Raw genomic sequence first — 25,908 nt, 5'->3', positions numbered from 1 at the left:
TTGAAGGGCTAAAATTAAACGCAGATCGCCGCTTATGTCATATCCCGTAAGTGATTAAGGGCTTATTGTAAACAACACCATTACTTTTTTGTAAGTGTACCTAAAGTGAGTCATAATGATATTTTGAATCTCAGACGGCATAAAACTATTAAAGATGGAAGAGTATAGTTATGAGGATCGCACTATTGACGATGTTATTGAGGCAAACCTTGGTAAGAGCTCGAAGTTATCATTTTTTTTATTTGGATTTGTTGAACATTTTAATACGCTTTTGTTACTTTCATGCTGCTTATGTCTTAGTTGTAGTAGTATCTATATACGTTTTTAGTTGTAATATGATGTAAATAAACTGTGAACTTTCGTATAAGAAAAATTAAGCTGACAAAAGACTCTAGCTGCGAAAACTACACATTCTGTAGGATCTCCATTTGCTGGTCATCGGCGTAAATTTTCGTTGTCTCGTCGTCGCTTTTTGTTTCTTTTGTAATAGGTAGTTGCAGCAATACTTGGTCATAATGCAGTGGCAGTACAGAGATTGTAATTATATTACCGAACTATTAGCAATTGTAAAAGTAGTCCATCGTAACTGAATAATATAAACGTCAAGCGTAACATAGTTACATTATTTGTCAGCGTATGCACAGCTCCGTACACTTTAATTTTTCTCTGACTAGGGTCCAATTGTAATTCGATACTCGGTAGCCTGAATTACAAATAGCCCTTTTTGCAAAATGACTTAAAAAAGTTTAAGATGTTAATGCTATTTTAAAACTGTTATTCAGGCTATGTGAAAATTTTTATAAAGAGTCACTGAAGTATGGGCTATACTGTAATTTTTTTCATGATTCAGACAACTGAAAAATCTAGGATAGCGGGAGTGTTCAATAGCTGCTCTTGCCTTTATCTTGTGTGTAAAATAGAATGATGAAATGTTTCTGTATACATCATTGACATCTAGAAAGCGAATGTGTATCACGATGAAGCAAAGTGATAAACAAAGTGGACGGTTTTTAAACTACTTTATTAATAGAATCACTATGATGCTTATCGTGAAAGAGAAAGTCATACGGTTGTCAAATGTATAGCAGTTATAGTTAGTTGTATGTGTCATTGAAAAATCATTATCACTGAAATTGTTTCGCAGTAAGCCACAAGACATGGATTGTTATCAGACGGTGAATGCTCTGTAACATACAATGAGTCTTGATCAGTCATGCATGTAATCATTAGTGACATATGCCAACAAGTTACATGATTTTATATAGTAAGGATGAGTTTTCTATCAAGGATAGCGATACTGTTAATCACCTCGGGTGTGACCTTTATCTAGCGGGTATGACCTTTATCTAGCATTATTCAATATTAATGTAATTCTATAGCTAAGTACTGAGAAGGCACCTGTTTTATTTGCTTGTCATAACACTGGCAGTTGTAATAATTTTTATAAGCCTAGGGACATCCATAAATTTCGTGTCATGCACGTAAGAAAACCTGTTTGAGCGAGTATGTATTCCCAACATACATCGTATAACTTGTACAGAATTGGTGCATCTGTAGCGAATCAAGTAAAATTTTTTTTGACAATTGAGCATAAAAGTTTATTTTCTGTCATAAGTCTAGTTAGTGGCTTGAAAGGCTGCCTGTGGTACTTTTCTCTTGTCACTAGTCAATGGTCACTCCATAGTTCTTATTTTGGGCATATTGTTTATACCTCGTTCAGCAATTTCAGTGTCAATTGCCTACACAATTGCCTGTTTTATGGTACCTATAGCCAGATGCATTGTATTTCCAAAGCTTCCAGTACTGCAACTGATCAACTGTTAGTCGCAGTTTTTCCACACAAAGCTGTTTATCTCTTATTAATCATACCAGTACTGTGGCAGTCTAGTGTGCCATGAGAGATCGTCAGATGTGCCAATAATACACAGATAAATAGTATATGCACAATTATTCTAAAATCATGAAATGTGAATGTTTGGTGCAGGTGATAGCATTGCGGGCAGCAAAGTTGACTGCGGTGGGTTCAAATCCCGTATGATGCAATCTTTTTATCAAACCCCCCAACCGGGGCTTTGGAGGGTCAAACACAACTCTTATTATGATAAAGATTAAGCTGTAATTGCAGTGTTTCAAGTTATTCACAATGGCATACATAAACTTCTTTAAAAACTTCCCCCTACGGGCTGATGCGATTAAAGTATTTATTTTATATATATATATATATGTAATTTATTTTACAGGTGTTATTAAAAATAAATAACTAAGTGCAAACCTGCTCATCTAACTGACAATTTTGTCAGTAATTTTAAACTACCCACACTGGACATAAATTTCATTATTACACTCTTTGAATAGTTAAAAGTATTAATAAATTGGAGAGCTAAGTACAAAGATTTCTGTGAAACAAAATACAGATCGTGCCAAAGAATTTTTCATCCAATTATAAATTTGAGATTTCTTTAGAATATTTAATAAACACTAGAAATAATTGTTACATTTAAACTGGGTGTCAAACGCTCAAAATCTTTATCATTTTCAGGACCGGAAAAGAGGTTTCCATGCAATACATAGTAATACCGGTAGTTGGTATATGTCTCCATTTTACTCACAACTTATACGAACATTTTAATATAGCGAAAGATATTTATTTTATAATACTTAAGCAATACTCAATATGAATGTTTGTTTCCTATTTCTGTACTAATCATAACCATTTGTTATAAAATACTGAGATGAAAATTGAAATTCAAGAGTAGTTAAGTTACTCATGGAAAGGTCACTCAGCAGCCAATAACTTTAAAATTATTTTCATAGAATACCTAATCAACACTTGATTAGTTCTCACCGTCATACCCACCTTGAAACCCTAAAAATCTTTATAAATTTGAGAGTCAATTGTAGATTCGTAGAGCCGTTGAAAATCCTAAAATATATCAAAACAATTAATCTTTCATTTGAATGGAGGCACATCTGGCAATCTAACGAGAAGGAAATCTAAAAGATAAGATAAAATTCAATTTTGTTTATATATATATAAGTCATCAGTACTAATAATGGGATAGTCATGTAATAGTGTATTTATATAATACAGTATATGAAGCGTTAACACGTATAACATATTCCTTGAAATTTATTTCAAAAATTAAATTATACACAGTATGATAAAATATGATACACTCAAAAACACTGTAGGGACTCAGAAACACAATATGATATGTGTTTTTGAGTCCCTACACATTACCTGGTGTGAAACACGTGGCAAAGAATTGAAAAATGTCTTTTGTTGAATGGGGTACACAATGAACTCACTGAATCTTGCACTTAGCTGTAAAGTTGGATGTATCCTCCACATGCAGTTTTTAGAGATATTTGACCAATGAATTTTTGAATCCAATAAAATCGTTTTTCACCTTCTACCTAACACATTTATTACAAGACAAGCGTTCGGTTATTGTAGTCTATAAGTACGGTAGTAAATTATTTATAAAGACCTCAAGCCATGGCTTTTTATGTTGCATCCGTACACAATCTCTTATCTGTTACTTGGCTCAGTTATCATGGACCTTCATGTACTCTAATCAAGGCAAGGTCTATCGTAATCATTATTGCAGTACATTAAGAGCCATGTCAGGCTGTCCCAAGACAAGGTTGGAGGTTCAAAAAAAAGGATAACATCATATGGGGATCAAACTCATGACTTTCAGCTTGATCAACCGACACTCAAACATCTGCACCAAACGACCGGCTTCAGCCATTTAAAAATAATTGTGTACATACTTATTCTCTGTGATTTATCAGCACCTCTAGTGATCTCTCACAACACACTAGACCGACAGGGTATTAGTTCCAATTGAAACCCCTCAATGTACCTCAATGACAGTACATATCATGCTTCTTTTGAATTCCTAGGGGTTAACGATTGTTAACCCCTAGGAATTCAAAAGAACCTTGATATGTACTGTTGTGTTTGCGTTTGTACAGCCAGCTGAGTGTCACTATGCGGTAGTTAGACGGATGCTCTAGTTGTCACTTTAGTTATAGAAAATCGTTTCAAATTACTCAATAGTGTACGGAGAGGCTATATGCGTTCTCTGAATCACACATACTTCACGCATTTATTTATTAAGTTGTTTTTGCCAGGTAATTAATACCTCATGTCAGTTTATGTCCCTGCATAAAAATAGACAGTCATGGCTAAGGATTTTCCTTGATCTTTTGTGAGCAGCATCGACTGTCAGCAATAGGACTATATACTGAAAGGACGTTGCGTAATATGAAAGATGATACTAAATTTCAGTCTCATGAATTGTGCAATTCTAAGTTTTTTATGGTCCTTTTTGTGTGAATGTACGTTAAACAAACACAGGAATTACTATGATGGAAAAACTATTGGCTTTAAAAGCATGGTTAGCATTGGTTTTAAAATGTTGGTTAGTAACCATTGTTTGCTACTAGAAATGAACTACCAGAACTACTAGAAATGTTTGACCACCCACAGTTTACTAACCGATGTCCAATTATGAGGTCAATTATGGCTATTGGGAGAATTTGACTGAGAAGTTAGTATTATATGATTGAGACTTTAAGATTATATATAAATTGATTGGGCTTGGTATTTCCTAAATATTTCATTACAAGGATTGGTTGGTTCATTTTCTTTTTTCTCTGTCCATCCAAGCATGGCGGTTGCAAAATGCAGAGATAATCATTGGGTCCAATAATAAATGATGACATCACTTTAATTAGTGAGTGCAAATTTTATAATGCAATCATTTTATTCCCAACTCTAATGTCGGATAGTCCAGGGTGCGTCCTCTCTTCCTATATTGGCAAGTTGTTAAACTCTTCATTAGCGATATCTACTATTAGCGATTCGACGTGAAGTCGTCTGCTCTTTGCTGTACCAGTAAGTGCCAGCCTTCATTCTTATGTTAATTTAATAGTCTATTGACTCTTGTCTTTGTTTGCCATGCGCGGCTTGTTTATAACTGGGTTTATGTGTGCAATATTCAACACTGCCTTTAAAGTCATCAGTGCTGTACGGAAAGCGATGAGGCATTCACAAGCAAGCCTCGTCAAAATCTTGCTTAATCTCACCTGAGGAAAAACCTGATTGGTTACTTTTGTGGTACAATATTTATAGCTTGTGAGTGGGTTTTCAGCAAAAGAATGTACACTACAAGGGCGGACAATAACTGATACGAGAGAAGGCGAACATGCCGGCCTTTGTCCAACTTTTGTAAAGTGCAAGCATAGTTTATTATAAGCTTCCAAACAACAGCTTAGCGTTCAAACAGCTCCACAGTCTAGATGGTTTGGCGTATTTCATTGACGCAATGAGTATTGGAAGGTGTGCTCATTCCATGGTTTTTCGCAGAAAATATCGCTCGTATTCACACTCCTCTCCGATTGATCAAGGCCATTGATCTCGGCTGCTCCACGAATTGGGACATGAAGGTGACAAAAACAGCTCAGGAAGAGTGGATGTTTATGGTTGTTGAGCGACATATGGCGGGAGGCCAAAAATAATTATAATTGAAAAACATGTTTTACAAGAGGGCGGCATTAATCGTATTTCACAAGCTTTAATGTATGTTATTAAGTTTAGTTGGAGCGATCGTACTTTTGTGTTATTGTGCCAGAATACGTGCATTCGTATTCTGATAAACATGAGATAACAGTAAATTGAACTTTGCTCCTTTCATCTACTCTTCTCATCGTCTATCAACTGTTACACGCATGCTGAGCGTTTGAAAGAATGTAAGAATTCGATCATGGCATGATAAAACATTTCAACAGTGCTTTTATTGCTGCTTCAGGTTCATTCTATATATCTAGATTTATTGATAAGTATTTATTGATGATAAATGACAATGATATGATAGTCAGGGAGTTGATAGGTAGGAATCTCTCAGAGGTACCTTTTTAAAATCCGACTTTTCAATCGAGATGTGCCACTCACGAAATGTAACACAAAAAGGATAACACAAATTGGTGTCGATAGTTTTCTGAGCCGAACTGTACCGCCTAGTGTTCTATCGATATTGGAAGGTACATAACAGGCAGATAGGGTAAAGCGGCATGGAAATGTGGTGGTCACTCGTATCAATGTTCGGATGTGTCAGGTGTATCATAAACCAAGAAATTGTTGCATCAGAGGTCATACTGTGCATGGATTACTGGTTTGGTTATATTTAAATCATTAAGGATTATTTCATCCTTCTATGCGAGACTTTGAATAAGTCTATTTGTATTTAGTATGCTTTAGTAATTCAGGGGACATTTACCTCTAAAGATGATTCTGCTAGTAATCCAGTATACTAAGTGTAAGTAGTGTGATCTCATCGTAAACATCTTTGAAGTAATTTCTTAACCTTCCGCGAGGAAGGAATGCGCGCTGTGATGTCATAATCCGTATTGTTCCTAAAGCCTTAGGGTACCCCTAGAACTCAACATCCTTAGTCTGAGAACTATGAGAATATCCTTAGTCCAGCCTCCGAGTTGTCACAGTAGGCCTCGACCCTTCATCATTAATATTTGCTCACTCATCCTACTCCGGATAAAGACATCAATCAAAATGTGACATCTTCATCAGTTGATCTGTACCATGTAGTGCCCGACTCGCACGCTATAAGCCCTCGTAGATATTCGACTACGTTTTGATTTGCCTTCAATATCACCTCAGTCTATCGAGAGAGCGGATGGGTATTCATCATTCTGTACTTTCATTACGAATCGCTGTTGAGCTGTTTCGTAACGCTATCTCTCGAGTGATATACAATGAGCACTTGTAATAATGGGCATTGGAAAGCAGAGATTCTTCCTGTCGCGAGGTTTGGAAGTAACACGAGCAAACACGCTAAACAAGGTACATTTTGGGAAGTGTTTTGTCTAGTGTGTTTTTTAGTTGAGCATTTACCTGCACGTATATGTTCAGTATATGATAGGTAGTTAGTATGTATGTTTCTACTATCTGATAAAGTGTTTGCTATCTACCTCTTCTTTAATCTTGCACCTCTTCCCCTTCTTGCTTATCTCTTAAAAGAGGTTTGTTAACGGAGATTTTTCTTTTGCAAACAGGTGATAGGCCTGATCTGGCGTATGACAACGAGGCACTCGATGTGCTGACAGAGCTCTTTGATAACGACGATAATAACATCTCCGATGAAATTCTGAACGGACAAGGTCAGCCCGATAAAGTCGTGTCCAATCACACGTGAGTTGATTTCCTTTTGACTTTATTGGCCTTGATTCATTTTTATAGATTGAAGCTTGATATTCGATCTATTAAATCTCAAAACTTATGCTGTCTAGTGGCTTGGAATTCCAGAGAATCGGCTACTATGTGTTTCAAGTAGATGGTACTAGAAAGAGAGATGCATTATGCACATCATTAGAATGCTGTTCAGCCCGTAACGCTGAAGTGTGTATCAGAATTTTAAACTCTCGCAGATGTATTGTGATAGTTTCTTTCTATGAATGCCATTCTGTTTAGGTTAACTGCATTTTTGTAATATTTGGTAATAATGATATATTGCACAGCATTACCGCGAATTATATATATGTGATAAATAACTAAATGGGACTTGAGAACTCCAAAATTATCTGGTTGTTTGGTTCCAAGGCTACTTATGTTGAAATGTGACGTATATGTGAGAATCTTCAGCCAAATAAAAAATAGTGAGAGTTGAGAGTGCATTTGAAATGAAGCTTGTCTCCAGTTTCTGTCATGGCTGGGAATAGCTATACCATTGCTAGTGATCTGAGCCATTAGTCCATAATCCAAGTAGATTATCAACCTGGTTGATAGGATAATGGTGGGGATGGTTTTGATTGCAAGGTGGAGCTGGAGATTATGTTTCTCTGAGCTTTCAAAAAGTATCCGCCTTTTCTCCATTCTGCTTGACTGCTCAGTATGTGTACCGGATAAAGCTCCCCTCTACAGAAAAAACTGTTTTAGCTCAAAATTTTATTTTACCAAGTAAGACAATTGCAAAAAATACACCATAAAAATCACTAGCTCCAAAATATCAAGGCTCTATGTGCGCAATACAATAGCTTGTCAACTCAGTACAAGCAGTTGTGTGACTATATCATTTTTACGCTGGAATTTACTCACTCCTTGTCTCTGAGGTATCCACTAACTTCTTCATCACTCAACTTTCATTGTAATGAGTTTAGAAGTGTAACTTCAGCACCTTGATAAATCCGCTCATATTATAGGTTGCCAGACAGTCCTCCCTACTCAGGTTCTGAAGCCTACTCTCCTGACAGCAATAAACTTCTTTCCCCATCAGCCTGCTCAGGTAAGACCTGAATTCTCCTAACTACTAATCTGCCTTTTTTGGCATGCAATAATTTCTGTCAGTTTTCAGGTATTTTCTGGTTAATTACTTGCCGCCCTTGTCTTTGTAGAACTGTCTAATCAGAGCTCAGGTTATCATTCGGGTGTTCCCGAACCTCAAACCTTCCAGGCAGACATGAACCAGCACCACCAGCTACACAACCATATTCTTCAACAGCAACAGTTACATCAGCAGCAGCAAATGCAACAGCTGCATGAGAGACAACTCCTACAGCAACACTTGCAACAACAAGTAAGGCTACGTGTGATTTGTCCCCAATTCATTATGCTTCCATATTTAGTATATTATAATTAATTGGATTTTATCATATTAGTCAGATTAATCTATTTTTGGAGTAGTTGTTTGATGCTTGGGGTCAGTTATGATTTTGTAAGGGAATTGTGGATCTCTGAATCAGCGCGAATCATGGAGCATGGAAGTGGGGAACCATTAATCTGTATTAAGGTACTAATCTGAACCAGCCTGTAGAATCATAGCTGTTTGAGTTGCTTAGTCTTTTGCATGCACTTTACTGCCTTTTAGGCACGGCAAGGCAACCAGCTTTTAGTGCCTCCTCCGGCAGCGGTTCATATGCAGCGGCAGCACAATGCAGTTATCATGCCTCAAATAATACCAGATGGCCACATGAGGAATGGAGACTCTCCGCAGTCATACAGGTGGGCAGGTGTTTCTCTTCTGGCTGCCCTCTCCCAGCTTGCATTCTTTTATGTTCTTCTCGACTTACGTTCATCTCGCAACACCATATTTCTGCAATTACCCGCGGCAGCTTGCTGCATATTAGCATTTACGTTATTTGAGTTTCTATCAAAAAGTTTTTTTGTTGCATCAATGGTTAATGGTCTTTATGTACTCCGTAGCCCCGACCAGTTTTCTGGACCTAACAAAAAACGCAAATACATGCCGGAGTCGCCTCCCCTCTCAGACGGGCACCAAGCGCAGCAGCAGCTTCAAGTGAAACAAGAGCCAGGTAAGCCCCAAAGTTTGTAGTCACTTGTTGTCTATCTCTTTATGCTACTCTGTAAGGTTTCATCATTGCTGATCATTGTCAGACCAAATTACGTATGTAACGAGACACTAATCATAATAGGTGGATTATCATATAGCCTAAGGTTCTTCTCTGTGCTTGCAGTTGTGCTGCCACATCAACAGCTTCCCCCCACACAGACGTGTGATTTTGAATCAGATTCGACCTCCCAGTCTATTGATATCTCACCCGCCATGCTTAACGCTGGCTCCTACCAGCCAATTAAATGGCGGGAGTTTCAGAAATCTAGCTGTTGTCCTCTCATCAACACTCAGGGTCAGCGAATGTAAGTGTTTACTTTTGCTCTGCTGCTATCTGCAGTTTGGTCTGCCGTATGTTTCTATGTAACAATTACAATGACTATTTGAATATTTGGCTCCACTTTCTGACTTCCTTTACGTGCCAGTCAACTGAGACAAGAGGAAGCAGAGAAATTTATATTGATGGTTTTTCGAGTTGGCGCTGGAGAGCTTATTTAGGTTTCATCCTGCTTGGCGCTCAACTTGGAGGCGAGGTTATATTCAGCTTTTGTAGCTGTCTGTAGAATTAATGTTTAGTATGTCTAGTATCTACAATTATACATTTGACATACGAATGCATGGATACAGGATATTGGGTAATTGAGATGTACTGCATCGGCATAAATAGTGGCCTTGCCCTTGACCACAACTCGATGTTTGTTCCAATTTTCAGCTGGGTTACCTTTTAAAAAGCTTATCCAGGTGCTAGGTAGTGTTGCAACAGTTTGACTTGTGTAAGAATAACGTCTATGATTCTGTTTTGTAGCAGCGCGCAGACCTACAGGCTGGACGGTGACAAGGGCTTTAACTTCTCACAGATTGATAAAGCATTTGTGTGCCAGAAAAAGAATCACTTTCAGATAACGGCGTGCCTTAGCTTCTCCGATGCCCCTCAGTATGTCATGACTCCCGAGGGTCCACGGCCTATTGAGGGCTTCTACATGCATTTCTATGGAGTTAAGGTGACTATTTAACAGTTTGGTGATTCGCCTTATGTTGGCATGGCAACGCATTGACGTCAGTCGGATGCATAAACAGATTAGTGACTAGTTTGTGCTAGTCTGTCCTCACTGCTGTTCATAGGCGCACAGCCATGCCATTCTGTTCCTACTAGCGCTGCGGTATGCTAAACTGTTCGTTTCCTCTCACCTAGCAAATAAAACATGTTCATGGGACTGCCATTTATGTTTTGTGTATTGCAGTCATATTATATATGTTATGAATTCGTTCTGCTTACATAGGAAGAGGCACCAAATCAGATTATTCAGGTCGACCAATCACAAGCTGACAGGTCGAAGAGAAAGTTTGATCCTGTCGCACTTCATCCCAATCCTGAACATTCCTGGAAGGTAAGTCGGTGTTGGATGGATCACTAGTGTAGAATAATCTCCTTATTGGTAATAGCAGATGCCTATAAACAGTTGAAAAAAGACCTTTGAAATGAAGTAAACTGTAGTTTGGGAGTTGTCTTCTGTTTATAAACACTTAGTGACAACACTTGGCATATAGATTTGCTTGGTTTCCCGAATAAGAGAGTGAAATGGGAATGTGAAAGGAAACTGGCTGTTTTAGGTTACAATTGGCAGACTGCACTTCTCTGACACTACCCTGAACAACATGAGGAAAAGAGGAAAGCCGAATCCCGACCAACGCTATTTCCTATTAGTTGTTGGTATCTTCGCTCACAGCCAGGGCAAGGAATATCCAGTTGTACAGCAATGTTCTGAGAAACTTATTGTTAGGGTGAGTGCCTCATAACTTTTACTTTGTTTTCCTCTAATTTAGTCCACATCTATTTACCCTACGCATTTAACTGGATTTCCTCTTCGGAAATGTATCTCCGTTATTAATAGACTGTGTGTTCCGCTACTTACACATCTCAGCATTTGGTTTGCAGGCTTCCAATCCTGGACAGTTCCAAGACAGTGAGGCTGAGCCTGTTAAGTGGCTACCCGGACAGACTCCCAACTCGGTATACCACCACGGCAAGGTTGGCATCAACACGGACACACCAGATGAGGCTCTGGTGGTGCTCGGCAATGCCAAAGTCATGGGTACAATAGTACAGCCATCCGATCGACGGGTCAAGGAAGACATTAGTAAAGTAAGGTTCATTTTCTTTATCCTACCTGAGTACATCACAAGTTTTTAATATGTGACGAAATGAGCATCTCACCTTACATAGCGCTTGTTAGATGTTTGCTTGTTTTTATACAGGAAGGTAACGTATTCCGTATAGCTTATTTTTGTCACATTTTTGCGAGGTCATTGTACATCAACTTGCTGTAAAGTAATTAGGAGTTGTGCGCTCTCTAGTTTTGTTAAGTTTTGTCATTTTTAATAATTAATAAATAGATATATAGGGTATTTTAATCTTTGCAATGTTTATGTTGTGATATTATTCATGAACTGTCACCAGTTTGCTATGTCTCTCCGCTCTGGACTCATTATATTCTAGTTTGGACATAGCTTTACATAATATTACACGGTGTACATTGGTTGTAGACTGATACCAAGGAACAGTTGAAGAACCTGCAGGCCATATCTCTTTATAACTATCGCTACACAGAGGAGTTCGCTAATGCAGCCGGTTTAACCGACCCATCCACTCAGGAGACGGGAGTTATAGCCCAGGAACTCGAAGTGGTTATTCCTGAAGCTGTAAAGACAACAGGAGATATCAGGCTGCCCAATGGTGAAGTTATTGACCAATTGAAGGTGGTGGACAAGGTATGTTGGCTAACGAAAACGCAGTTCGCTGTTTCAGTTTCTAACCCGCTGTTCGAAATTGTCTTCTAATTGTTTGTTGTTGCAATTTATTCCGCCAAATTACTTGATGAATGATTGAAAGCTGAATACACGTGAGTTGTTTAGCTTATGTTGTAAAATATACATGCCGAGTCTTGTAGCCTGAGATGCTTTTGTAGAATCGATTGTTTATGGAAAGCTTGGGAGCTGTCAAGGAGTTGTGCAATGTAACCGATTCACTCGAGAACAAAATCAACTATTTAGAAAAGTTTAACCAGAAATTGAAGAAACTGAAAAGAATTGGCAGCATGCGCTCGACTGCTTCTACCGACTCCAATCTCAGTCGCGTGACCAGCATTAGCACAGTCAGGTAAGCCTCGTTATAGCTGACTGCTGTCGTACTCAATGATTGACCCGCCGCTGCCAGTTTTAAGCTTTAGGGCAGCGTGATTTGTTTTGAAATCGTTGTTTTAATATTGATATGGTAATGACTCTTTTACTTGATGGTTCATATATTAATCTATAAAATAAATCACACTTCGTCATTCTTTCTGTTAGTCTCTCTGTTAGTCTGTCTATTAGTTTGTGTGGTAGTCCGCGGAAATGATATGCATTTTCACTTTGTTTTCCGATAGCTTCTGAACTTCATACGCATATGGGTCGTGCCCTTTGTCAGGTCACTACAAATATTTGTTTTCAAAACTTCGTCTGATTCCTAAGAACTAGTCTTTTAAATACCTACCTGCAGATTATCTAATTGCAAATTTAAGAAATCTTGGGCATCACCAGTCTAACTGCTAATATATAATATTTTATTCATAATTCTATAATTAGCAGTAAGTATATGGTACAAGTTTTCGTATAGATTACATTGTAAGCTAAATCTGCTATAATCTTTAATTGAAACATCTCATTATATGATGAAGATGAAAACTTTCATCGGCAATTTTCTGAAAACCTTTAAAGGAGAAATACATTCGTAGCAAATACATGTAGATGTCTTCCAATCGTAACCCAATCATTATTTGAGAAGTTTAATCACACGTGTATGTATAATGATGGATGCTGGTCCACCTTTATGAATCACTGTATACACTCTCAATACTGGCTTTTCCTCAACTTCTTCTGGCAAACAAAGTCTTACAAAGTTTTATTTTTTAGTCATGTGACGGTACACAGAAAAAGCAAGAGAGACCGGTGCAGTTCCAGCCTGGCAGCGAAGAGTAAGGAAGCGCAAGGCACCCCAGCTGGTGTCTGCTCTAATAGATTTCTCCAGATGCTCATCTTTGTTCTTGTTTTCGTCATGGTTGCTTGGTGAGCTTTTCCTCTCTTGTGTATTGTTGTTACTTTTCCTCTCGTGTATTGTTGTTACTTTTCCTCTCTTGTATTGTTGTTACTTTTCCTCTCGTGTATTGTTGTTACTTTTCCTCTCTTGTATTGTTGTTACTTTTCCTCTCTTGTATTGTTGCTACTTTTCCTCTCTTGTATTGTTGCTACTTTTCCTCTCTTGTATTGTTGTTACTTTTCCTCTCTTGTATTGTTGTTACTTTTCCTCTCTTGTATTGTTGTTACTTTTCCTCTCTTGTATTGTTGTTACTTTTCCTCTCTTGTATTGTTGTTACTTTTCCTCTCGTGTATTGTTGTTACTTTTCCTCTCGTGTATTGTTGTTACTTTTCCTCTCGTGTATTGTTGTTACTTTTCCTCTCTTGTATTGTTGTTACTTTTCCTCTCTTGTATTGTTGCTACTTTTCCTCTCTTGTATTGTTGCTACTTTTCCTCTCTTGTATTGTTGTTACTTTTCCTCTCTTGTATTGTTGTTACTTTTCCTCTCTTGTATTGTTGTTACTTTTCCTCTCTTGTATTGTTGTTACTTTTCCTCTCTTGTATTGTTGTTACTTTTCCTCTCGTGTATTGTTGTTACTTTTCCTCTCGTGTATTGTTGTTACTTTTCCTCTCGTGTATTGTTGTTACTTTTCCTCTCTTGTATTGTTGTTACTTTTCCTCTCTTGTATTGTTGCTACTTTTCCTCTCTTGTATTGTTGTTACTTTTCCTCTCTTGTATTGTTGTTACTTTTCCTCTCTTGTATTGTTGCTACTTTTCCTCTCTTGTATTGTTGTTACTTTTCCTCTCGTGTATTGTTGTTACTTTTCCTCTCGTGTATTGTTGTTACTTTTCCTCTCTTGTATTGTTGTTACTTTTCCTCTCTTGTATTGTTGTTACTTTTCCTCTCTTGTATTGTTGCTACTTTTCCTCTCTTGTATTGTTGCTACTTTTCCTCTCTTGTATTGTTGTTACTTTTCCTCTCTTGTATTGTTGTTACTTTTCCTCTCTTGTATTGTTGTTACTTTTCCTCTCTTGTATTGTTGTTACTTTTCCTCTCGTGTATTGTTGTTACTTTTCCTCTCGTGTATTGTTGTTACTTTTCCTCTCTTGTATTGTTGTTACTTTTCCTCTCTTGTATTGTTGCTACTTTTCCTCTCTTGTATTGTTGCTACTTTTCCTCTCTTGTATTGTTGTTACTTTTCCTCTCGTGTATTGTTGTTACTTTTCCTCTCTTGTATTGTTGTTACTTTTCCTCTCTTGTATTGTTGCTACTTTTCCTCTCTTGTATTGTTGCTACTTTTCCTCTCTTGTATTGTTGTTACTTTTCCTCTCTTGTATTGTTGTTACTTTTCCTCTCTTGTATTGTTGTTACTTTTCCTCTCTTGTATTGTTGTTACTTTTCCTCTCTTGTATTGTTGTTACTTTTCCTCTCTTGTATTGTTGTTACTTTTCCTCTCTTGTATTGTTGTTACTTTTCCTCTCTTGTATTGTTGCTACTTTTTGTGCAAGTCTCCCACTTTGCTTCTTTGTTATCACCTTCTAATGGCCGTTTAGTAAGGTTTTATCAGTAGGAATACTGCTAGTCGTGTGATATTACTCACTCAGTATATCATGGCACTCACCCATTACATCATAACACTCACCTGTCATGTCATGACATTCACTTGTCATATTAAAGTAATCAGCTGCCACATTACAATACCACTTGTCTTGTCACAGAATTTACCTGTTATGTTAAAGCACTCATCCTTAATGTCATAGCATTCAATCGTTAGTCACTAAACTAGCTTATCGTAGCACTTGCTTGCCATGTCACATCACCTACCTCTCATGCCTAGTTCTCGCAATAGTATTTCATTTTCAAATAAGGTGGACTCACTCGGTCATATCATAGCACCTACGGGTCTTGTTTACAGCAATTATCAGCCATGTTGCAATATTCACCAGTTTGGTACACACTAAGGGCAATCAAAACTAAGCATCTACCATCCAATTTAATTACTGTATAGGCTGCCAAGTTGCTTAGATGTAACATTGTGTTACAGTGTTGGAGCTATCTTAGCTATGTTACTCCTCGAGCGAACAGAAGACCCACGTAATGATATGGACGGAAACCAAGGGTTTAAACACTTTGACGGGTAAGCGCAGATGAAAGCTCTTTTCTGTCCTGTGCTGCAGCTAGATTCAGTTTCTTGTTGTTGGTTTTCTGCATTTGTATTAAGTAATTTGTTGAATTTTTTGTAGTGAGGGAGATCCTGTTCGGTCAACAAAGGATCCTCAGCTTGTATCAGATCGTAAGTATTCTATCAACCACTTGCTCAAATGGTTTGCTGTCATTTATGACCTTTATTTAACATATACATGTCCATTGGCTTCAAACCTGTTTCTATGCTAGGAATATCGCTTTCATTGCAGCATCTTTGTATCAGGAAGAGGACTATTTTCCATATGATTACCATGATTATAGTTGTAAGTTTGGAGTGTTGTGCGCGTAGATGATTGTAGCACTATTAGTGTAACCCTTTGTTGTTAGAGTCATGCAGAAGAGGGCTGTCTAAACATAGGCTTGCTGTAGGCCAGCTGATGAAAACATATCTTCAGTTAGTACGCGTAGTAAAAAGGATCCGGTCTCAAACATATTTATTGATAAATTAATACATCGATATTGAACTCTCTGTTGTTAGTACGCATCGCCCTTCTAGACACGGTTTCGAAAAAAAGCTGAGTAGTTAAATGTTTTAACGAAAGATATTTGGCAAGCATTTGATCTGTTGCGGCTCATTGCTCCGTGGCTGGCGAGCATTTGGACAGCCTTGTTATATAACCTTGTATGAGTTCTCACCTTGTGATCCTAACACTCTATTTCCACTACTCAAATTTCTACAGCATTGCGAATGATTCACACAGTGTGCTCCCATCTCTGTTTCAATCAAGCCTTATTATGCCTGCTCTGTTCTCGCTCTCAGGCTATGCTGTTAGTTTTTCTTTAATGCTGGAATAAAACTTGCTTCAAATTAAATAATGTGAAAGATAAATTGTTGTTTCCTAGTAAAGTTCTTGTTGTAATTTCAATTAACTTCTATATTCTATTGTAATGTATCTTTACTCGTCATTGGTTGTCACGTTTCAGCGGAGAACTGGTTGATGGGTGCCGGTTGTATTAATGGATACGATGACGACTGCGATTGGAACCACTGCATCAACCAGTGTCGACGATTCAGTGATGTCAATGACAACAACATTGCAGGCAAGGTCAACACTAACTCTACTGGTTTCATTGTACCAGAGACAACTCAGGCAGGCTACCGAGTAGTGCTGGGCACCACCCTACCGCAAGATGTTGGTGAGTAATATTGTTTGGCATTGGCTCATTTGCGATATGATATAAGTGATATAAGTAATATAAAGTGAATGTTGTGTTTGAATTTACAGAGATTTTGCTGCTATTTTGTAGGTAGTGTAGTGCATTACAAGGAGAGACGGAGGAGGAGGAAGCGGTCCCTTGGTATGTATTAGACTTTGTTATCAGTCAGTCTGATATTCCTGAGCATCTAGTATGCTTGTTATCTATAAGTGCATGATTTATCATATCTCTGCGTTTCTATTTAGGCTCTGCAAAGAATCCTGCCACAGAGCTAGAAATCACACTATCTCAACCAGTGACGTTTGATATTAATGAGGAGAGATGTTTAGACTGTGAACCCGGTGCATTCAATTACACATACGCAGTTCAAGTCTCGCATTCATTCCCTGGAACTAATGCTAAGCTGAATATCAGTAAGTATTCTTATTTAAATTTGACGTAATAGGTGAATACCTCAGAAAATAAGCTGAGGTTTTTATTAAGTACTGGGTCTTCAACTAGCATGGTATTTACAGTGGTGATTGGTATTATAGACCGAACATTATTTGTTATTAATTCATAGTTTGGGAAGTATTTACTAGACGAATTTTGGCAATACATGTATAGATATTGATGGAAGGTTAAGGGTGTTTTATACATGAATATTATCAAATATCAACTGAGATTTGCCTTTTTTAGCCCGGTTTGGCTTTATCATGGCTATATCTGCACATTAATCAATTATCACTAATTATCATTAATCATTAATCAATCTGCACAAAAATCCATTACATACTGTGTTAATATTTGTTGAAAAATTGGCCAATTTTAACAAGATTTTTGAACATACATATACATGTAACTATATGAGAGTAAATTGGTGGCCTGTAAAGTGTCTCTGTAGTTTCTTAATATTTTGTTGGCCAGCCCTTATTGTCAATCACAGAATAGTATAAAATTGGTGCCAAATAAATAGATTATATTTCTTGAGAATACTTTTGGTGGCCGACAGAGTGTCTGCAAAACTTGATTATCAAATATGTGTAGAATGTATGGTCTGAGAGAATAACAAAAATGAGTTTATGCCCGTCAATGAAAAAGAACTCAATATAACTTTGTAGGCAGTCCCATAATAATGATCACCGCTGTAGATACAGGCACAATTAGAAAGGTGTGGAGTTGTGTAATCTTACTTGTAGCTTTATAGTGGATCATGGGTTGATGTTTTTTACCAGGACCAAATAGCGCCGATGCCGATCTGACGTGGAACTACGTGACCATGTGCAGCGCTCCCACCGAGCCAAAGGATTATTATGATGCGCAATGTATGGACACGTCGAGCAACCCCGATAGGCTGTTCAACGTGACACCAGAGTATACCGTGGTACCAGAGCAGTTGCAACCATATCCTCAAGGCAATGATTTCACTGTAGAAGTCGGCAAAGCGTTGAAAAATGTTGTCGTGTTTCGTCTGAGCAATTATCATGCAGCCACGGTAAGTGTCGGGGAGCAAAGTGTTTGGGTTGGTTATGAGGTAAATGTTATTGAACTAATAAGTACACTCTAGATGAGGTGTGTTTAGGTAAGTGAAAGCATGTAAATGCACTATCGTAGTTTGTGTTTCCTACATATTGGTTCCCGTATAAATATCTATTATGTTGTCTGATTGTTCATGAACTCCTAGACATTTCACATTGGACCTTTATTTAGTTAGACATTTATGAAGCTAATCTATTTTGATATTCGTTATATGTGTTGAAACCATTGTATGTTGGCATGAATATTTTACAAGAATACATTGTATTCTGTTTAACTAGTCCCAAAGCCCAAAAACAATATAAGTAATTACATATAGCATTAAAATTCAGTATATAAAACCATATAAAAAACTAAATTTTTAAAATTTTAATCCCACGACCAAACGAGCAGAGCGAAGTGTGGGAGTTTTTATGATAAATGCATGTGCACACAACTTACGAAAATTATTCCTCAACAATGAGACGAACCCTCGTCAAGAAATTTCATCAACAAATTTAAGCATCGTTATGTAAAGTCGTTAAAGTATAATAACGATACAAAACACATTTAAACCTATTTAAATATGTTACCAAGTCTTTGTAAACCGTCGGTATTATTTTAAAACTTACCCATCTGATCGGATTATACACAAATAGACAGATTAATTTCAACGAAAATCGCCACAAAACACTTGAAAAGCTTGGTTTAATAAAAGTTAAGACCGAAAATTGAAACGCCGAGGGACAGATAACAGAACGATCAAGTCTTGCGCATTTCACGAAAAAATAACGTGCACTTTTCACCAGTCTATAACATTGTCGAATTGCCGAAGGTTTTGGCAGTTAACATAGGAGTACAGAAATCGTTTCATTTTTGCCGATTTCAGTTTTTTCATTTTCATTTGCCGACACATTTGAATACTTTCCCATTCTAACTGATGTCCAACACAGTATAAGTAAAGCAAATGACGATGATATTTTTTAACGTTTCTTATGAGATTATTACAATAATTAATTATAAGTTTGGATGACTACAGGACAATGACTACGTAGTACAGATTTTCTAAAAATCTATGTAAATATCACAACTTCGTGATATTGTTAGCTATGCCGTTTTGAAATGTAAACAAAATTGTGCATTGGTTTTTTATTATTACTATATAAATAATATTGGTTATTCTAATAATATCAGTGCATTTTACTTCTAATATTGGCCAATATTGCATTTCATTTTTTGCAGGAGGAGAGATATAAACATATAATCTTTTCCTTTCATTATTGCTATTTGTTGTATATAATAACACCCAGTACATTACAGCTACCATTGCAGTTATCCTATTTGACTGCTAATATTGCATTTCTCAACCATCAGTACCCTTTATTTTTTCCAATATCATTTTGTTCGTGGGCTGTATGACAGTGGGATTTCTAGTTATATATAAAAACTACATTAATAAAGTAATAATTATTAAAAGCTAGATTATTTGATAATATGTAGAAAACGTATACCAGATTATCTGATAATATACATGTAGAAAACGTATACCAGATTGTCTGATAATATACATGCAGATAACGTATACTAGATTATCTGATAATATACATGTAGATAACGTATACTAGATTGTCTAATAATATACATGTAGAAAACGTATACCAGATTATCTGATAATATACATGTAGAAAACGTATACCAGATTGTCTGATAATATACATGCAGATAACGTATACTAGATTATCTGATAATATACATGCAGATAACGTATACTAGATTATCTGATAATATACATGCAGATAACGTATACTAGATTGTCTGATAATATACATGTAGAAAACGTATACCAGATTGTCTGATAATATACATGCAGATAACGTATACTAGATTATCTGATAATATACATGCAGATAACGTATACTAGATTATCTGATAATATACATGCAGATAACGTATACTAGATTATCTGATAATATACATGTAGAAAACGTATACCAGATTGTCTGATAATATACATGCAGATAACGTATACTAGATTATCTGATAATATACATGCAGATAACGTATACTAGATTATCTGATAAATATACATGTAGATAACGTATACTAGATTGTCTGATAATATACATGTAGAAAACGTATACCAGATTATCTGATAATATACATGTAGAAAACGTATACCAGATTGTCTGATAATATACATGCAGATAACGTATACTAGATTATCTGATAATATACATGCAGATAACGTATACTAGATTATCTGATAATATACATGCAGATAACGTATACTAGATTATCTGATAATATACATGTAGAAAACGTATACCAGATTGTCTGATAATATACATGCAGATAACGTATACTAGATTATCTGATAATATACATGCAGATAACGTATACTAGATTATCTGATAATATACATGCAGATAACGTATACTAGATTATCTGATAATATACATGTAGAAAACGTATACCAGATTGTCTGATAATATACATGCAGATAACGTATACTAGATTATCTGATAATATACATGCAGATAACGTATACTAGATTATCTGATAATATACATGCAGATAACGTATACTAGATTGTCTGATAATATACATGTAGAAAACGTATACCAGATTGTCTGATAATGTAGAAATATAGATGCTATTACTCCGCTCTGAAATCATTTATACTAGTAATTTATAGCTAGGAAGATGCCAAATGTATTTTATAAAATTCATAAAAAAAAATGTCCTACTTGAATGGTTTTATTTATATACAAATATGTTTTTGCTTTCAAAATATTTACATATATTCTTCTTTTATCCCATGAAAACCTGAGGGGGCCTTTAACTGGATGGTCAGTTTTCATCTCACAAAAGTACTGTGTGTGTTGAATTTTTAAGCGATAAAATACTCAAACATTTCATAGCACATAGGCTGGTTATAAAACAAAATAATCACAATAAAAAGCTTACAGAGTTTCTGTTAGAGTAAAGAATATTGCTGCCTCAAAAATCAGCCTTCTTCTTTAGAAAACATGAGTCATGCACAATTAGCTTGTTGTTGAAGTCTGCACTGTTGTAAATTCATGTTTCTTTACTGTTGTAGAACGAAGATTTATGCAGCAGGACCCTATCAGCTGGTGTAATCGAGTTCCGAGTCTGGTTTCTACGCATCTGTAGCAGCAACCCTGAAACTAAAGACTATATGCTCAAAACAGTCGGGCTAGACAAAAATAAGAATAAAAATGGATCGTCAAAAGATGACTCCTTCATGCCAGGCGCAACGAATCTAGACTTTGGCGCAAATAAGAATCCAGCTTAAAAAGTCACCATTTATCATAGGTTGTATGTTGAGCTCTTTGCCAGAGAAGTTGTCTGCTCGGTTGTGCCGGGCCAGGGAATACTGATGGCCAGTCTTCAGTTAGTGACAAGAGCAACTATTTTTTAAGAATTTATGTTTGGGGAATAGGAGTGAAGATTTTTGTAGCCATATGAATTTATCACATCTTGCATGCTTTACACAGTACCAAGTTTGAATGAGGCAACACGATATATGCAATTTAGATTCCACTCATTTGCTATATTTTTTATAGCAGATATACTTCATTTTATACTCGATTATATATTTCCGCTTTTTGCCATTGGAAGGTTGTGCATGTTCAAGGAGCATAATCACTTAATAGGTGTTTTATATTATTCACCTAGTTTATAATTCACTTAAGCTTCTTATTCTCTTGTACATTGAATTGTATTTTTTACCTATATCTAATCACATAATATTACAATATCCTATTAAACTCTCGTCGGTCGTCTGTGTTGATATACTTACATATATTTTAATAGTTTCATACTCTTAAAATCATAATAAAGTTTAATCTTCCTTTCATTTGTATTTGATGACCACCTAATATGTCATATTGTCTCAACAGCAGTAAAGGTTTGTTGGTGTTATGGAAAAAACTTAGGGTTTTTTCACTTTAAAAACTTAAGTAACGATTTGAAAGTTCATTGGGCTTCCCAGATTAATCTTGCTTTCATATTTCAATCATATTTTAGCAGTGGCACTTCAAGCATTACTCATCTCTTATCAACATTGTTGCTTATTAAATAACATGATTTCTACATGTTCAGAACCTATACGCTATTTAGAGATGGTTTTTCCAATCTAATCTGACAGCTACTTGTTTATTTGTGCTGATACCAATTGGCGCAAATACAAGAAAAAGCTTTTAAGATATTCTTGGATGTTCCTTCTTCATTCTGATTACATAAAAGTTGGCAGTTTACAAGTTTTTATAATTTTGTTGTGATGTATTTCCTCGCAGCCAACTTTATATCGAAGAAACCGATAGGCAAAAAACAGCAGAGCAATGCTTTCTAGTGCCATATATTATTGATGTGCTTTTCTAAACTGTGGATTGATTACATTCGGAACAACAGCACCCTTTGACATTTATGTATGCTATATCGCAAAGCTGACTCTGGAAGATTACAGCCAATCGGAAGGCAGGCTGCTTATCAATTATGAAGAACTAAATTAGAGATCCACAAATTATGCCAAGGGCGTGCTCCATGCCATCATTACAAACAGCCAATAGCTCTAATAGGGGCCAGAACATATGCCGATTACCTACGCAAATTGGCAGCAGATACAAATGGAGGTCATTGTACAGCAGCACTCAATGCACCAGCACCAATACTAGAGTAGGAACTACAGTATACGAAATAGACATTATTTCTACTTCAACCGCTAAGCGTATTTGTGGAGAAAATGCGTACAATGGACAACTTATAGCACTAATAAACTCCACTGTAACTAAAGTAGGAAGGATGAACAGAACAACAGACTAACCATGACAACAAACATGGAAACTAGGTATCGGTCTCGGAGCCGGTGTCACAGCTGTTGTGGCTCATTTGCTTCTATGACTTTCTCTACCATAGGACTGTTGGTGGTGGTGATCAGCTATTCTGTGATTGGAGCTTTCATTTTTCTGGCTCTCGAAGCCGAAGAAGACAAGATCAAGCTAAATAACACAAGAGTTAATATTTCACACCAGAAAAAGGTAAGAAAATTTTTACTGGTGACACGAGTATTTGTTTTTTTGAAAAACAAGAGTTACTTAAAAGAGCTACTTAGTATAAAATATATTCACCTCCGTGAAATAGTCAGATATTTATACTAGTACTTGCCATGACCATAACTTTATTACTAGTGGCTGCTTTCTCTTTCAAGTTAAACTGTCCTTCATATTGTTCGCTTGATTTAAAACTGTTTTAAAACTGACTTTAAACTAAAAATAGTGAGCCTTGTTTTATATGGGCCACTAAATTACCTTACTAGTTATTCAATCCAACCTCATACAGACGTTGTTATACACACAGTTTTTATTTAATTTTTTTTGCGCTATCCAGATAGTACAGGAGTAGCGTAAATAGTCAATGATGTTTTTCAGAGCAAAAAAATTCATTAGCGAGATGTGAATATAAAAATAAAGATTTTTAGCACTTTGAAGCCACCGAGATAGTTCAGAGAGTTGTTTTTTACTTGAGCACGCGTAAACTCGACTGTGTAGTTTCATGTTCTATTTTGTTTTTTTTAATCTGTTTTTCTATCCTACTTTGTTTTCCGCACTTTCAGTTACCCTAGGATTAAAGGATTAAAAAATTCTGGTCATTTGGTGCCTCGTGCATTTTGCGTGTACAATGTAATTTCAAAGTTTCAAGTCAATCGAACTATTTGTTCTTGCGATGTCCCCAAAATATCGAGGACACTTTTAATCGAACGAGAAATGAAAATTGGCTGCGGACAGAACATTAGTACCTAATGACACACTGATTGAAATTCTTAGCAATTATGGCTCAGAAACAGACTAATCTAGAAAGCTTCTCTCAACAACAGGAGCTTAACACAGGATTTTGAAACTGGTGACACGAGTATTTGTTTTTTTGAAAAACAAGAGTTACTTTAAAAAGTTACTTAGTATAAAATATATTCATCTCCGTGAAATAGTCAGATATTTACACTAGTACTTGCCATGACCATAACTTTATTACTAGTGGCTGCTTTCTCTTTCAAGTTAAACCGTCCTTCGTATTGTTCGCCTAATTTAAAACTGTTTTAAAACTGCACAAATGCAGAAATAAATAAGTTTAGGATATGGAAATTGCATGATAATTTATAGCAATGTACATTTCTATCCAAATGGGTATACAAAGCCTGCAAGTCGATGATAATACTATAGATTTGTCCAGCAAAGAGGTTTACAAGTCCTTTAGTCAAGGTGTTATTAAATCAAGTCATATTTGTTTGATTAGTAGAACTTGAGTATACATTAGATGACATTCTATTCAGTTTTATATTATAACATTTATATTTATACATTTATATTGATTTATTTATATATATTATATATTTATAAGTTATTTTATTCTAGCACTATGAGTTGCCTTTAAATAATGCAAACTCTTGTGTATTAAAATTTAACTTTCAGTAATTAATGCAAATTTTAAAATATTTTATTAAAATAATTATTGAGCACCCATAAAAATATTCCAACAAAATGTGTCGTTTCTGTCTGGCTTTAGTGTGCGTACACTGTTGTAATTTTCTCCTACGACAACAGCTAGCGATGATCAAGACCATGCGAGTTATAATATAACTTGTCTATGCTGTCAAACAGCAGCAGACATCTAGTGCTTATACAAACCAGAATCTATGTGCTGACAAGCTGAAAGAGACAACATATAAGAACGAAGATGTTACTTTAGGCAACTTATTTGACTCATGGAAAGTGGGTGCAGTTTTAATAGTTATTTTGAGAGATTTAGGTTCAAGTCATGCACTTAATTCTCCTTCTCAAGCATATTTTATTAATTTAGGCTAATAGCTAGCACTGCCAACTACACTCTTATGTAATAGGTCTAGCTCTGTTCTACTGACTCACGCCTACGCTTTTCCTTTAGTCTGTGCGCCATACCAAAGCGTAAACAAGCAGTAATTACTATCAACTATCAACGCTACCTTGATTGATTCTTAGCTAACATCATTTTGGTATATTACGGATGAGAAATTAGCATATTTTGGTTAAACATCTACAGTGCTTGTTTTGGGACAATTTTAAATGTTTTTTTGGTTTAAGGTTGCCAGTTGAGTTGATATCAGGTACTAGCAATAAAAATGCTAATATAATCGGTAACCTTTGCAAATTATTTTCATCTTTGCAGATTTATTTAGACAATCTATGGAGCATTACCACGGCGATGTACACCAATATAGATTTCCCCTTCGTTAACATGACAACGGAGGAAGAGATCTGGCGAACCAAAGCCGACAACCTTACAGAAACATACCAAAAATTTATACATACTCAAACCAAAGTTGAACAATGGGACGGAAAGAATGAAACAGAGGAGCTTTATTCAAAATGGTCGACAAAGTCATCGCTTCTCTATGCCTTGTCAGCCATCACCACCATTGGTAGGCTAATGTCATCTCTCACCAATGATTAGTTATCTATCACCTATAGCATAAAAGGTGTCACCGAAACAGGAGAGAAGGGCCGAAAAAGTG

At 36.2% G+C, this 25,908-nt stretch overlaps 1 protein-coding gene across 1 annotated transcript; it reads left to right on the top strand.

Annotated features, from left to right (window-relative positions):
• The first annotated feature begins 65 nt into the window (after nt 1–65).
• On the top strand, nt 66–21,657 carry LOC137390366 (myelin regulatory factor-like protein). The gene is made up of 22 exons (XM_068076698.1): nt 66–212; nt 7,081–7,216; nt 8,224–8,306; nt 8,416–8,597; nt 8,889–9,022; nt 9,224–9,333; nt 9,496–9,676; nt 10,177–10,372; nt 10,652–10,759; nt 10,983–11,153; nt 11,308–11,514; nt 11,916–12,140; nt 12,338–12,528; nt 13,320–13,472; nt 15,529–15,621; nt 15,728–15,777; nt 15,899–15,952; nt 16,614–16,826; nt 16,938–16,988; nt 17,093–17,260; nt 18,062–18,321; nt 21,442–21,657. Exons 1-22 carry the CDS (start codon nt 155–157, stop codon nt 21,655–21,657), a joined length of 3,240 nt encoding a protein of 1,079 aa, XP_067932799.1. The 5' UTR covers nt 66–154.
• The last annotated feature ends 4,251 nt before the right edge of the window (nt 21,658–25,908 follow it).

The sequence above is a fragment of the Watersipora subatra genome, chromosome 3, assembly GCF_963576615.1.
Source record: "Watersipora subatra chromosome 3, tzWatSuba1.1, whole genome shotgun sequence".
In the NCBI taxonomy this organism is placed as follows: Eukaryota; Metazoa; Bryozoa; class Gymnolaemata; order Cheilostomatida; family Watersiporidae; genus Watersipora; species Watersipora subatra.
This window is presented reverse-complemented; position numbering and strand designations above follow the sequence as displayed.

What these genes read in the sequence shown, in the direction of transcription:
- LOC137390366 (XM_068076698.1), top strand. Translation starts at nt 155, where the DNA reads ATGGAAGAGTATAGTTATGAGGATCGCACTATTGACGATGTTATTGAG. An exon ending in TTCCCCATCAGCCTGCTCAG is followed by an intron (nt 8,307 to 8,415) that starts GTAAGACCTGAA and finishes TTGTCTTTGTAG; the next exon opens with AACTGTCTAATCAGAGCTCA. An exon ending in ACCAGCATTAGCACAGTCAG is followed by an intron (nt 12,529 to 13,319) that starts GTAAGCCTCGTT and finishes TTTATTTTTTAG; the next exon opens with TCATGTGACGGTACACAGAA.